The 16,172-nt window shown below is 39.1% G+C and overlaps 1 protein-coding gene across 1 annotated transcript; it reads left to right on the top strand.

Annotated features, from left to right (window-relative positions):
• Positions 1 to 4,046: 4,046 nt before the first annotated feature.
• On the top strand, positions 4,047 to 5,715 carry LOC125225603 (fork head domain-containing protein FD4-like). Its single transcript, XM_048129383.1, has one exon. It carries the CDS (start codon positions 4,159 to 4,161, stop codon positions 4,903 to 4,905), a length of 747 nt encoding a protein of 248 aa, XP_047985340.1. The 5' UTR covers positions 4,047 to 4,158; the 3' UTR covers positions 4,906 to 5,715.
• The last annotated feature ends 10,457 nt before the right edge of the window (positions 5,716 to 16,172 follow it).

The following is a 16,172-nucleotide window of genomic DNA, read 5'->3' as shown; positions in this document are numbered from 1 at the left end:
GAGCCATTTAAACAGGTGACTTTAATATAATAATCACATTCCGCTCTACTTTCCACGCTGATTGCCCACCTGTCTCTCAAGTCAAGTGCTAATTATAATATGATGACGATTATAATTTCTATTTGGCGGTAAATTTACTGTATATTAACCAAGTTAAATGTTATTTAAGTCACAAATATTGTTATAGGCACTAACAGGGCAGGGCGGGTGAACAGGCATCTTCTGGGCGACTTCACTCCATCGTAGGTACTTACGTCTTTGCCTCTGTCAAGAGTAAGCCCATTTATAATTAATAGTTATGTTGATTGATGTCATCTAAATAGTATACATATTACATATTCATACCCACAACTCAAGTCCAGTTTCATGGTATCCGGAGCTTACAATGGGATCATAAGACTGAATTTAATTTTAATACAGTTTAAATAAATACCATATTAAAAATTATATTTATTCGCCTACTTTATTCGATTAGAATACTGATTTTTAGCTCATATGAGGCAGGCTCAACAAACAGCATTATTTTTAACCGCCTTCCAAATCTCAAAGGAAGGGGTTATCAAGTCGTCTGTATGTTTTTTTTTTTTTAATGTTTGTTCCTCGATATCTCCGTCGTTACTAGACCGATTTTGAAATTTTTTTTTTTGATTGAATGTATATGCATACAGATTGGTCTCATTTTTCTCAGAACCCAGTTCTGATGATGGGATCCTAGAGAAATCGAGGGAACTCCTCAAATCTGAAAGGCATACATATGGTGATTTTTGTGTTTTTAAAGGAACAGCATGCATTTACGTACGGAACAGTGATATTTGGTGCAGTGGAACTCCTGATGATGGTCAGAATGGAACTCCTCAAATCTGAACGGCACACTTATAGTGACTTTGGTATTTTTATAAGAACAGCATTGCACTTACGTCCAGAACAGTGACATTTGGTGCAGTGGAACTGCTGATGAAGAGTGAGCCGCCCCTGGTTAGAGTTCCGTTCTGATAATCATTCTCATCTGTAAGTACTTCAGAATCATCCAGATTTCAAAATTGGTTCAGAAATGACGGAGATATCGAATAACAAACATTAAAAAATATACAGACGAATTGATAACATAATCCAACATTTGAAAGTATTTATCACCAGAACCCCAAAGGAAGGCGGTTTTTTTTTCTTAAAAATTATATTATTTAATGTTTAAGTGCTTATGTTAATTTATGATTCATAGTGTCATTATTATTACGCCATACGCACGACTTTATTTTAAATAGGTCTGTTTACATTTCCATTGTGTTTGTTATTAAATATTTTGTTGACAAAACTCATTTTCTGCTTAGTGTGTAAAATAAATTACAGAAATTATATACTTAAGCAGTATAGCTTGGAGGTGTTCAAAAACAACTTATTTAAAAAGTAGTAGGACCTTTCTTAAAATAAATTTGGTTAACTTGTCAAGTGGATATCGACCTCTATTATGTAGGTATGTATTACTTTTAATAATAAAAAGAATACCACTATATATCTACTTACAAGCTCCTGCTGCTCCCCTTAGACACTTAACACCCATTCAGATTAGATGCTGTTTGATATCTGTAGGCACATGATTACCGCGAGAGTATGTCGCCGCGAGATAAATGACACGTCTTCTTCTAACTGTATTAATGACATAAGGACGGGTAGTCTATCTCGTGGCGACATACTCTCGCGGCTCGCGGCAATCATGTGCTAACCCTGCTGTGATACCTAGTGGTATAGCTAGACTAGGCTAGTTGACAACGATTTTGATAGGGCAGACTTTGCACGTGTTAAGTAAACGTGCAAATTTCATATATGTTTGACGTTTAAAATAACCCCTGCACAGTCTTATAAACTTTATTCTTTTTTTTTATGTCTCAAATGTTTGTTAACTTGGCTTGATTTCACTCTATCCGCTACGAGGATAGAGTGAAATCAAGCCAAACCCACCATACAAAATTTTTCCTAGGGAATTTTGATTCTTATTGTACTTGAGATTGAATTTAATTTCATTTGTTCGAAACATTTTAGAAACAAAAGAAATTATATTTTATTTGTTTACATGAAAGTTAAAATTCCATTGAAACCAAGTACATTGGGCGCCAAGAGGGTATGATATGAAACATTAAACAGCTTAGAAGGACTTCGAAGAAGCTACTTAATCATAATCACCAATTAGACAAATAACAATTAAAACTTAATTTAATTGCCAACAGACGTAAAATAGCAACAGCGAAAACAAACGACAAATACTTATTAGAAGGGCTTAGGTACTAATTAAAAATATAAAAAAAGTTACCTTGTAATTTATGAAAGTTATGGCCTCTGGGAAAACGTAACACTTTTCCGCCATAACATCCGCTGTGTTTCATCATCGGCATTGTCTTAGGTAATTGAATAGGCATTGTCTAATTGAAATATTGTAGCCCTTTCAACTTAATTCAAACCAGTAAAGTTGTTGGTTGTCAAGCAAAAATAAAATCAGAGTAAGTAGATTAACTTATCGGTCACGATTTGTTATTTTTTACCGGATACCGTTTCTCGAATTCGTGAATGGCGGTAGGGTAAACGAACTTCGGCAAAAACTACTGTGACAAACTCTGGTGCAGCTCTATTAGTGCGTAAAACCGACATTTTATTTTATCCGTTATCACTGTTCTTGTTCATGAAGATTCTTAAATATTTCATCTTAATCTACCAGTATAAGTTCAGATCTACAGCTAAGAATACTTTTCACATATTGCGGGCTCAAGCATTCTGGCAGATTTTGAAGCTAAAAAGAAGCGTTGTAGTACCTTGAACGGCGTTGAACTAGGCGGCTTCTTTTTCTCGAATTGTTATTATAGGTATCGACACTTTTTGTACATAGAAAAATAAATCATTGTCTCTCACCGTTCAGTAACTTTACCTAGTTTCAATGTATATTACGTACAACGGTAGTTTTCAACTTTTTAATAGCTGCCATCCGCGAAATAAGGGTAGGTACCTGCCTTATTCAGGTCGGCGAATTTTTTAGGTTAAATCTGTTTTGGGATTCTGTATCCAAAATATTTTTATTTTATTTTTATTTATGAAGATTGACTGCTGTTGTCACTCCTTAAATAAATAATAAAATGACAAAAGCGAAACCTATCTGCCCTCCTCACTTGTCTGTACTGGGTACAAATAAGGTTCCAGTCTCCCAATTTTTGACTATATAACCAGTTTAAAAAGCTAATATTTATTTAAAAAAAAATCAAGTATGCTACCTACTATAAGTAGGTACCTTCCTACTTGCTCACTTGATCGATTTACCACTTTTAGAAATTTTGACAAAAATTGAGAAAAGCACTATACATACCTCGGCGGGAAATGGGGTTGCCCGCCTCAGACCTATCCATATGTCTTCGATACCAGTCTATATGTCTTCGGCCGGCAACCCCCTTTGTCCCGGCTTCTGTAGTAATGTACTATTACCTACCATATTATTTAGGTAATTTACGGAACTTTTTATTAGATAGGTATCTAGGCATAACCCTAATTAATAGAGCAATTTTTCACCCTGCGTAGGTAGTCTAGGATTTGTCGGCTGGATGCAACCAATATACCTACCTACATAAGTGTAAGTGTACAATAATAAGCAGTGGCAATGTACTTACCTCAATGTGTACGTAGATACCTTTATTCGATGCTTCGATTAAATGCAACGGCACCATTTAATCTTCAAAGAGATTATAATACCTACTTACTCAAAATTTTAATTTAATAATTCATCGTCGGATTGGTGTATAATTCAAATCTCTTTTTCTGTATCATCGTAATTTACATACGCTAAATAAAAAGCGGTGTCATCACAAAAGATATTTGGAGGCAATATAAACATAATATCAATTTAAATTCCTTGTTAGTGGAGCGAAAGCCGACATTATACCTGAAATTGGCGAGTTCTGATTGGTTGCTAGATCAACCAATGAGGGCCGGGGTCCGGGTACCGGTCGGGGCGCTCCGCCGCGCCGCGGCAGCGGGCGGGCTCTCGGCCTCTCGGCGCACCGAGCTCTCCGCGCCTCAGTTCCTTCACACACATCGCTACGGAGTGACGTGACCGTACATTGGTGTTTTTGTAGTCCACACATTTTAAAATTTTCGAACTGTTCCAAGTCTGTGGTAGTGACCATGCCGCGACCATCCCGGGAGTCGTATGGAGATCAAAAGCCGCCCTACTCGTATATTTCATTGACGGCGATGGCAATATGGAGTTCTCCGGAGCGCATGCTGCCTCTCTCAGAGATCTACCGGTTCATCACGGACCGCTTCCCGTACTACCGGCGCAACACGCAGCGCTGGCAGAACTCGCTGCGGCACAACCTGTCCTTCAACGACTGCTTCGTGAAGGTGCCGCGCCGCCCGGACCGGCCCGGCAAGGGAGCCTACTGGACGTTACATCCGCAAGCCTTTGACATGTTCGAAAACGGCTCGTTGCTGAGGAGGCGCAAACGTTTTAAGTTGCAGAAAGGAGAGAAAGACAACCTAAATGCGGAACTTGCTGCGCTGGCCAGTTTTAATCGTGCATTTTTAGCACGTCAAGCGGGTGCACCACCGCCGCCGCCAGCTTTGCCGACGGCGAGCCTCTACACTCCTCCCCTGTGTCCTCAACTCAGTCCGGAGCCGGCGGAGTTGCCCGAAGTAGCAACAGTGACAATGTTACCTCCACAAAGGCCCCGTCGAGCGTTCACGATAGATGCGCTGCTAGAGCCGGAGCCGGCGCAGTCGCCGCCGCAGCTGGCGATGCCGCGGCTGGAGCTGGCGATGCCGGCGCCGTACATCCTGGCGGCGCAGCGCTACCACGCCGAGCTGCTGCAGGCGGCGGCGCACGCGCTGCGCCCCTGCTACCTACCGCCGCCGCCGCTGCCCGTCGCGTGACACACTGCTCACTCGACCTGCCACAACATTTCGTGCAATGCTAGATTGTAAGTACTCGAGATATGAACAATAGGTACATGTGCAGATTTCAAAGTGCTCGTCGATGAAAACAATATTCAAAACCATATTTAAATACTCATAATCCGTATGCATCTGTAACGAAACACTACGATTCATCTACTTAAGTCAATTTACCAAATAAGTTACATTTTGTGGCATTTACTGGTATTCCTATAAGTAAATTTGTTCTGAACTTAACCGTCGGTAACACGGCCAGGCGCGCAGTAGTGAGGCCTAAATGGTTGTAATTGCCCGACCGAGCGCAGCGAGAATACCGGCAACCGTGGCTAAACTAATTTAAAACCCGATTTAAAATATCAGTTGGTATTTTAGTGATCTCACATATATAAATGTAGGTGTATTATTAGTTTATGTGTACATTAGTGTTAAGGAGCAACTATTTATTAAATCAGTAGGTAGGTAGATTTGAAGACCTCTGTGGTCCTGTTGTAAATATTTATATCCTAAATTATAATTTGACACTTCAAAAGAAGTTTTCAAGTACAATGTTTGCATCGAACAATTGAATAGTCGTCATCTGGATATAATAGATTAATGTAAATACCTATATCTCAGTTTTCTTGTCAGAAAATGTAAGAAAAAGCAGTGCTAAATTTCGTAAGAGCTGTTATTTATTTTAGTTGATATAATAATAACTTTATTGTTTATCTGTTTATATAAAACAGTTAGATAAGTATTATATCTGTAAATATTGTTTAAATTGTTAAAAATGTGTATAGAAATATTAAATGAAGAATTCTTATTAGTAAATGTTTTGTTTTATTATCTTTAAAAACAGACACACATTAGAAATTACAGTTAAGAAGAATGTGTGAGATTAGTAAATCGTCGTGGGGGGCGGGCCAACGGGATAAAAACGATAAAAAGCGTTTTCTGTAAAAAAGGTTCTAGTTCGGTGGTCCGTTTCACGCGTAACGCGGCGAAACGCGGGCGTTTTGTCGACTAATAACGCCCGATATTGGCCAGAGCTGCTGCCGAGTCATCCACCCTCTTGTTAGGCATACCTCCAGAAGTGGAACCAACGCTTTAATAAGCAGATAATTCTTTGAGCGAAGCGCTGCCCCTTCACCTTCAAGCATCGTTGGCTCTTGACGGTAATAAAATGATTTGAAATCAAATCGAGAATTGATTTCATAAGATTTACTTAATTAAGTTGATTGAAGAGAACAAACACGATTATTTAGTCAATCGGTATTAGTCGAAGAAATATTCTAAAATAGGTCTTGGAGGAAAAGTGCCTTAAAACCTTAGGTACCTATGTTACTTTATTTTACTTAGAGGACACAAACATCTAAACCTGTTTCTAATGGGTCGGCAACGCGCATGTGACACCCCTTGAGTTGCAGGCGTCCATAGGTTACGGTGACCGCTTTCCATCAGGCGGGCCGTATACCTGTTTGCCACCGACGCGGTATTAAAAAAAACATTATTTTGTTTTTGAGTAAGTAAACGCTCCTAGAAAGCTTGTGTTATGGAAGTGACGAAGAACTTGAATCATCAATCCAGAGTCCAGACTTCCAGACTTGCTAGGAGGGTAAATTTTATTTATGTAAAGGGAAATTTGGCCCTTTCAAATAGTGTCTAAAATACTAATTTTACCGCTGCATTATAATTCTACATTTTTTATCATTTCAATTTTACATTCTCTAAAACTCTGTCTAGATTTTTATGTTTATCTATATTATAAGCCACAAATCGTATTAAATTAAATACGTTTAACATCAGTATCTTTCAATAAGATACAAGTGTTTTTGATTGACAAGTAATTAACGTGGCTCCTTGTGGGAATTTCCACACAACAATTATAATAACAAATAGTATAATGAAGATATTTGTACAAGTGGGCCGACAAATGTTCGAGTTTACGTCATTCATTACTATGTAGGTATGCGGCATGCTACAGAGGTATACCGAATTAAGTTTACCTACAAAAATAGTAAAAATATTTTTTCTCAAACATGGTATGAAATATTGATGTTATGTGCCTTATAATTGGCAGCGAAGTATGACGTTGCAGGTGCGGCTAGGACGATTGATAGATAATGGAATTTCATACAAACCTTGCAGGCCAAGGCCGGCAAAGTCTTCTTTTTTAATTTCCAAACACAGATAATTGTGACATAACATCCAGGTATTTAGCCAATTAAAAAAAAACTATAAGGGGCTTTATAGACGTGCCGACTGCAACTGGTACGGGCCCTAGACAATATTTGATTTTGGGGTGCGTTTTCATACGTTTTTTTAATTTTTTGTTTTTTTATAGGCGTATACGGGGTATTAAAGCGGAACGAAAATTCGATTATTTTTGCGCTACGACGCACCACTTAGGAGATACAACCATCCAAAGTTACTATTTTCAGTAGACTTTATTTATTTCATACCATGTTTGAGAAAAGCACTATACATACCTCGGTGGGAAATGGGGTTGCCGGCCGAAGACATATAGACGGCCGAGCGAAGCGAGGCCGGATAGGTCTGAGGTCTGAGGTCATTTGTCCCGGCCTCTGTAGTAATGTACTATTTTAAAACGACACAACTTCTAAATATCACTGAAGTTTCACTTAAGGCGTTTCATCTGAAAGAGGTACTAAGTAAAACAAACTGTAATATTATATTAGATATGGTCATTGGGATGTCCACAAAACTGATTTTTAGGGTATTTTGTATTCCGTTTTTTTTAGGTTTTACCTTAATCATGATACAAAGGAAAATCTACCATATTGATTCAATAATTTGGCTTAAATTTCAATGGCTTAAACATCTAGGTACATAGGTAGGTACGGTGGGCAGGACGAGGTTATGGTGGAGTTTTTGACTGACGTTTCAGATCACCATACGGATGCCAGAGAATAATTATTATGTACTAACCTTGAGGCCTATCTCCAGGGCTTATCAAATTGACTTTTATAAGTCACATATCGATTATCTACTTATTTTTATATTAAAAATCCAAAAAAAAAACTTTGGTTTAACATCCAAGGTTCTGGGGACGCACATATGCAACGCTTAAGTATTCGTACCTCAAACCTACGGGGACTTAAAAATATAATGCTTAAAACTTTTTTTACTAGCAAATTATACGGGCTCAAAGCCATGAGTCGGTGTTCTTACATCTACTAACCTACTAGGTAATACCTACGTAGGTACAACTAAGATGAAGAAAGAAAACTGCCAACGAATAGGTAGTTTAGACAATTCATTAATATCACATCACAAATTATAAAATTTCATAGTCTTCAAATACTTATCGAAGAGACTAAGAGACGCCACCGGAGACCGAAGATTATTATTTTTTTAGATTTATTTTAGTTTAATTTTAGATTTATTTAGTTTAATTTTCATTTTTATTTTAGGTTAAATTTTAGATCTAATAGTTTTTTTTTAGGTAATTTAATTTCAACTTTGCAAAGTATATGAATATTCCTATATTTAATACTTAGAAGGCTTCTCTTCGCAGGTAGGTATGTATAGAGGAGACTTGTAATGATATTTCACCTAACGCATAAAACATAAATACTTATTTTATTATTCACAAATAATCAATAAATTAATAGTCGACCTACAGCAAAAACACTGCATTGATATATTATATTATTAATAATCTATACCTAGGTATTTACTCTGCAAAATAAATAATAATAACCTGTCGTAGTTTATACAAGTACATAATAGGTAAGAACAGAACGAAGTAATAAAACAAACACCTGCTGTTGAACAATGTTCTTTTTTGAAACGGTTTATTAATAATTTTCCATGCACATAAAATGATGTCTAAGTACGTATACAATCCATATTACATAATATTATAAATGGGAAGGTGTGTGTGTCTGTTTGTTTGTCCGTCTTTCACGGCAAAACAAAGAGACGAATTGACGTGATTTTTTAAGTGGAGATAGTTGAAGGGATAGAGAGTGACATAGGCTACTTTTTGTCTCTTTCTAACGCGAGCGAAGCCGCGGGCGAAAGCTAGTTTTACATAAACCTATGTACTCGTATGTACAGATGTAGAGCGAAAAGATTTACCTTCGCATTGTTACGGAAACGTACGAACGTGTCATGCTATTTCAGTCAGTCTCAGTACAAGATGTTGACTGAAGATATTGACTGAACTAGCATGATAAATAACGTTTCCGGAAAAATACGGAGGAAAAACTTTTCGCACTACGAGTACATCTGTAGCTATGTAAATACGTATATTTTACATAGTTATAACTTATAACAAACAAATGAATTTAGGTATGTATATTTTTTTAAATATAACGTAGGTATTCTAATTTAAAAATCAAAAATATAGGTAATCAAGTCAAACCGTAAAAAAGCAAGTAAATAAAATAATCAATAATCATAATCATATTTATTGGTAAAATCATATTACATGTCAAATCACATTTACACTTATGTATAAGTACAATAATATAAAATACAACAGTATAATGAGAGTACAATAAAATTATCTTATTATAAATAACTCATTGTAGTTATAGAAGGCCTGCTCGACAAGCCAGTTTTTCAATTTAATTTTAAACACTGACGCACTAGGAGCCGCGACGACCTCACTCGGAAGATGATTATAAACCTTGCGACCCATGGCATGAACGAGCTTTTTCGATTTGGTGAGTCTGAGAGGTACAAGGGGTAGTTTTCCGGCTCGCGCACTCCGGGTTTCATACCTACGGTGAACCTCGTTTCTGATAGGCATGGATTCCACCTCCTCGCGAGTAATCACAGCCATTTGTAATATTAAAAGCGAAGGGAGCGTTAGAATACCTAGGTTCTTAAATATTGGTTTCGCAGAGACCATTTGTGGCACGCGCGCTATAGCGCGTACTGCGCGCTTCTGAAGCCTAAACACTCTCTCCCATTCCGCGGCCCCTGCCCAAAACTCAATTCCGTACTGCAGGTGCGCGTGTACTGAAGCGAAATAGCAAGAGCGGACCGTTTCTACTGGCAGGACACGTGCCAGCCGTTTTAGCGCGAAACATGCTGCCGCGAGTTTATTGCACACTTTGTTAATGTGGCAACTCCACGTGAGTCCGCTATCGAGTTCGAATCCCAAAAATGTGGAGTTAGAGACCTGTTCAATTACTTCACCCTTCGCCAAAACTGATAACGAGCTCATTTGACGTCCCGACAGATCGAAATTAATGAGGTGAGTTTTTTGTGTATTTAGTATGAGACCATTAATACTAAACCAGTTTGCTATTGTGGCGGCCGTAATGTTGAGTCTATGTTCAAGCTCCTCATATGACGCTGCTTGCACTACTATCGCGACATCGTCAGCGTACATGTAGGTTTCCCCCCAGCCAAGTGCATCGGGCAGGTCGTTCAACAGCAACGAGAAAAGTATATTCGATACTGAAGAACCTTGAGCGACGCCCATACTTGTGACAACGGCGTCAGATCGTACGCGACCACTGTCAGCTATAACAATCTGTTTCCTGTCTCTTAATAGGTTTGTCATCAACGCCAATGCAGGACCTTCCAGTCTATAGTGCCGCAGTTTGTCAGTAAGAAGGTTACGATCCGCAACGTCGAACGCCTTGGACAGGTCGCAGCAAAGGACGGCGACTTGGTTCTTGCATTCGCGGGCCTCCAGTATCTGACGAACTACGGCTCGTGTCAGCGTGGTGGTTGAACGCCCTTTCCGGTACGCGTATTGTCTATTAGACAGTGCATTGGTTGTGTTGAGGAAATCTGTAAGTCGAGAACATAAGCCGTATTCAAATATTTTGGCGATTACCGGGATAATCGCTACAGGTATGTACGCATCGATATCGGTCTTCTTTCCCTTCCCTTTGTAAAGCGGTGAAATTCGGCTTTCTTTTAGTGGGTCAGGGAAGACGCCCTCACGAAGGCATCTGTTGTACACAAAGGTTAGTATTGGGGCCATATCGACTGCTACTGAGTGGATCAGTGTGACGGAGATGTCGTAGATATCGCGCGTAGTTTTCTTCGCTATACAGGTTGTAATGATGCGGAATACTTCGTCCGGTGTAAACGGCTTTAGCTTAACGCAGCGATCGGCGGGCGGGCGGGCAGCGCGCAGGGCGGCTAGGGCGCGCGGCCTGTCGGCGGGTGCCGCGCCGCATGCTACTGCTGCTCCCGCAAACCTGTTATTCATGGCGTCAGCGGCGGCCTTTTTTGTTTTGTATTTACTCCCCTCGGTATCGAGGACTAGGTCCGTGTAATCCACGGGATCCACGGAAGTGTTCTTCCCTTTTTCGCGGTTTATTATACTCCACATCGTCCTAATGGTGTTAGCGCTTTTGGTAATAGTATTAGAATAGTAGCTATTTTTTTTTGAGTTGAGTAAGCTATTATACTTACGATTCATGTCTGTTATGAGATTTGATACATGTTCATTATCCGGAAATTGCTTACCAAGATCTATAATATCGAACAATAAGGTTTTAAGGTCGTCAATGTCTCTAGTTACCCACGATTCCCTTTTCCTGTTACTAATTGTTTTAATCGGAAAGCAAATTTCGAATTTATTTCTAATAGTGTTAATGAGGGACTCTATTAGCTTCGTGACAGATTGATTATTACGTGCTATGGTTTCCTGCCAGTCCACACTCCGTATCGCCATTCGGAATTCATTGTAAAACCGCGTCGAGTACACCCTGGCGCGGCGGGTGGGGGGTGCGGGCGGGGCGCGCGGGCGCAGCAGCTCGGCGCGCACGGCGAGGTGGTCGCTGAGGTGCGTGGCGACGGGCGCGGCGCGCAGCGCGGAGCGCAGCCCGTTCCAGTACACGTGATCTAGGTTGGTTGCCGTAGTGGCCGTGACCCTGGTAGGAAAATTTACCATGTTTCTAAAATCATGGGCCGCTAGTAGGTCATATAGTTGTTTTAACTCAAGCTTGCTATTGCTCTCAGTGTCATCTATATTAGTGTCTCCTAGAATTATACAGTCTTTATCAACGCTACTAAGTTTGTCGAGCAGACTATCTAGATGCCTAAGAAAGTCATATGAACTAACTTCGCAGTTTGACCTATAAATACATATAATAGTTATATTATAGTCGATGAGATCGACAGCTGATATTTCACATACCCGGTCTTTCGATAATACAGTGAGATCCGTATTTTCGAGCGCCCGAATATTATTACGAACGTATATACAGGAACCGCCGTGTAAACCGGTCGAACGACAATAACTAGATATTAACTTATAGTTATCTAAACTAACACATTTTAAATTAGCGCTGTCCAACCAATGCTCGGTTAAAGCAAGTACGTCGCAATCTAATTCATTACGCAGCAATACTTCCAACCGCTGTGTCTTGTTGTCCAGTGCGCGTATATTTTGTTGACACACAACGATTTTTTTAATATTGTCAAACGCAGGTAGATCAGCTGCGCTGCGCTCGTTTGTCTGCTGATAACACTGCGCTGGCGCCGGAGCGGCGGTCGTGGTATCCCCGCGCGGTGGCGCGGGGACGTCCTTGAAACCACTCAGTGAATCTCACGCGCGGCGGCCACACAGTGGGCGATTTAAAGCTTTCAAATAAGTCTTCTGGTATGCCTATTAAAAATGCGGCATGTCGGTCGGTTTTAATAATTCTCTTCTCAACAAAGTAGTCGTCAGAATTTGCTGTTTTTCTCAAGAAATTTAGTACGTTCTCCTTCGTCGTCTCAGGCTTAAAGGACCACGCTTGAATATATTTTAGTTGTTCTACACCTTTTACGTCTTCATGTTGGAGCCTGTACCGACAACTATCTTGTTGTTTTTATTGCGTCTCCTATTTTTGCGTTTCCGTGGTTCGAATTCCTCCCATGTATTATCTATGCCCGGCTCAGGTGACTGCAGATCGTCTTCGCTCGCGAGTTTCGTGGCCCCACTAAGCGATAGCGCGTCATCGCTTACTTGCACCGTAGGGTCGGCAATGTTCGGTAGCGGGTTCGGAGTTTGTGTATCTGCGGACTTACTTGTTGGTGCGATGGAGACAGATGCAGCGGTGTGAGGCGCCGCGTGCGAGAGAGACTTCCGAGTTGCAGAAGCGGTAGCTTGCGCATGTAGAGTTCTCGCGTTCGCTCGTGCACTGCGCGCGGATGCTGTCGCAGTGGTCGCTGGTGACGTACCTGTCGGTTTGTTTCGCGCTTGCTTCGGGTCCGTGTCTTCGGTGTTCGGTGGCTGCTTCGTTTGCTCCTTGCCAACTGGTTTTACTTGATTTTTTCCGTTAGATATTTTATTTTGTGTGTCTAACTTTAAATGCACTAAAATCGCGTCGACTTTTAGGTGAATTTCGGCAATTTTCTGTTCCATCGGTGCAATAGCGTTTTGGATCAGCTTTTCGATGGCTAGTAATGTAACTTTTGCCATGTTAGTCCAACAGTATTTAATTAACACCAGTCGATCTGATTCAACGAGTAAAGACACTAGCACCATATAATACAGTTAAAAGTGTAAGAGGCAAAGTACGTGATCAAATAGTTGTCCGTAATTGTGCCAACAAAGAGATAGAACATGCCTAGTGTGCTGGCGTGTCTTGTGTTTTCTTTCAGATTCATTGCAGTTTAAGAGATATTCACACTTTGGAGTAGTATTTGATCATAATGAGTGTGTAACAGGAAGTAAATGTGATCCAAACACAGTGCTCTGGGGCAGAAGTGATCAACATCCAGAATACTGTGTTGTGTTTCTTTATTTCAGATCAACTTAATTATGTATATGTTGAAGATACTAATACTTGGATGTGCTCACAAAATGTATCACAATAAGTACCACAGTAAGTCATGGACGGTGAGACGTTAAAAACACATCCAAGTTGTCATTCACAACAATGCTCCGGGCAGAGTATAAATGTATAGAGAGGCTGCTGTAGTGAATAATCATTAGCTCACCTTGTGTGTTGTGTTTTTGTGCTTCCAGATATGTTTCAGAATACATAATACATATTGTACCTACTTGTGATATATTGACAATTGTCACGGTGTCACAGTGAAACAAAATATAAGATAAGTTTCAATCTAAATGGCACCTAAATGATTCCTTATAACAGGTGACTTTATGAGTTTTATGATCTACAAAGAGAGATGATCATTATCTTGCCCTATTTGTCATATTAAATATAAGTTTGTCTGGAATGACATGGAATAAGGTATTTATCCTACTCAATAATATTGTACCATTGCATCTGGCTTATGTAAGTATACTGACAGTAAGTACATTTTAAATTCACTACAGGTTGGTATAAAGGGATGAGTAAATAAGCATAAGAAACTTTGACAACTGTTGACTATAAGTTCACTAACACTTCTCCGGGGCCTGTACCGGGGACTGTATTTTGAAATCTGTCTTAGTGACATTCTTATGCATATAAACTCTATATGATCTTGCATTTTTCTAAATGAGGAAACATGTTGCTATATTACATGGCACAAATTTATCAAAAATGTTGAGAAAATAATAATAATATTAACATAATAATATTTTGATGAGGTTAATTATGCATCTTGTTAAAACCATAATGTGTGTCAAAATTAAGGGCATAGCACTGAAGTATAGTGTATTGTTGATGCTGTTTTGTGTATAATATTGTTGGTTTAGCATTGCAAACATTTTTGACAAGAAATGTAATCATGTTCTAAATTGAACCAAAGACAAATATATTCCCTAGACAGACACTTGGAACATTTATTATCATGACATAGTCCAGTGTCCATTTAATGCATTATCAGTGATATAATTTGTTCCTTAATTACATTCCTTTCCAGATTAATTTATTGATTACAGTAGTTGCCTGCCGGTAACCTGGTGAATATTGACCATAAGTTGAAAATACTTGCATTGATAAGGCATGATTCCAGAAGTTCCTGAGGTTAAATCTTGCTAAAAGCTGGAAACACCAAACTGGATATCTATTGAACTATTTATGACACTGGTAAAATTTGTCATAGCTAATGGTAAGAGATTTTGATATTTATAGACCTGATGGACTTTAACGGTCTACATGCTATACTTGTCTGTTACAACAAATCAGTTTGATTTGGAATTGGGCTTGAAACATGCCAATCAGTTAAGTTTTTAACAGATGTGCAATAATCTGAGGTAAATAACTTAATTGGAGCTTCTAATAATTTTAACCCTTCACTGCGAAGGAATGTTTCTGAACCGAAGCATGACAAACAGGTAACGTTTGAAGTTGACAAGTATTGTCTACTTTTAATATGTTCTGTTCCTTGAAATATAAAAAAAAATAACTGTACACTTCTATTGCTTCTTGATTTCACAAGAATATATATATTTTACATGTTTTGTGACTTTTGCAAGAATCAAAAATAATGATATTTTGTTATAAAAACTCAATCACCTGTACTAAGTATTCTTGCATATGCATAGTATTAACACAACTAACAAAATTATGTAGTTGTGCAGGTGGCAGCTATATGGATAATGTTGTGCTTTAACACTTTCGAAACCGGGCTCTACGCGGCGCTACGACATTTTCGCTACATACGGGGAAACCCATGTAATCGGCTACGCTTCTACGAGCGGTGTACCCGACAGTCGGGTTCTTGGTAGCGAAAGTGTTAAATTGCACATATACCTACAGCTGGAGCACCTCTCTAGTGTGTCTGGCAAGCTTGATGGTTTAATTATTAAGCTTATGCACCATGCCTGATGATGATATATAAATACCTTTGTCAAGAACCATTTGGTAAGTGAACAATGATAGATAAAATATTACATTATTTGAATGTAGTGAAACCTCGATAAGTCAAGCCAAGTGCCATATGATTATTCTTGCTTGACTGGAATGTGTTTCAATAATGGTATATATAGTAAGCGTGTTACCTTAGGGGCACGGGAAAAATAAGACAAGTTGCACGCCGGATTGAGAACCGAGTTGTGTTTTGTCTTATTAGTCTCAGATTAAGAACTGAGTTGTCATTACATGTATGCACGCCGGATTGAGAACCGAGTTGTGTTTTGTCTTATTAGTCTCAGATTAAGAACTGAGTTGTCATTACATATATGCACGCCGGATTAAGAACCGAGTTGTGTTTTGTCTTATTAGTCTCAGATTAAGAACTGAGTTGTCATTACATATATGCACGCCGGATTGAGAACCGAGTTGTGTTTTGTCTTATTAGTCTCAGATTAAGAACTGAGTTGTCATTACATATATGCACGCCGGATTAAGAACCGAGTTGTGTTTTGTCTTATTAGTCTCAGATTAAGA

The sequence above is a fragment of the Leguminivora glycinivorella genome, chromosome 4 (assembly GCF_023078275.1).
Source record: "Leguminivora glycinivorella isolate SPB_JAAS2020 chromosome 4, LegGlyc_1.1, whole genome shotgun sequence".
Taxonomy (NCBI): domain Eukaryota; kingdom Metazoa; phylum Arthropoda; class Insecta; order Lepidoptera; family Tortricidae; genus Leguminivora; species Leguminivora glycinivorella.
This window is presented reverse-complemented; position numbering and strand designations above follow the sequence as displayed.

Coding starts and splice junctions, on each gene's coding strand:
- LOC125225603 (XM_048129383.1), top strand. CDS start 4,159: ATGCCGCGACCATCCCGGGAGTCGTATGGAGATCAAAAGCCGCCCTAC.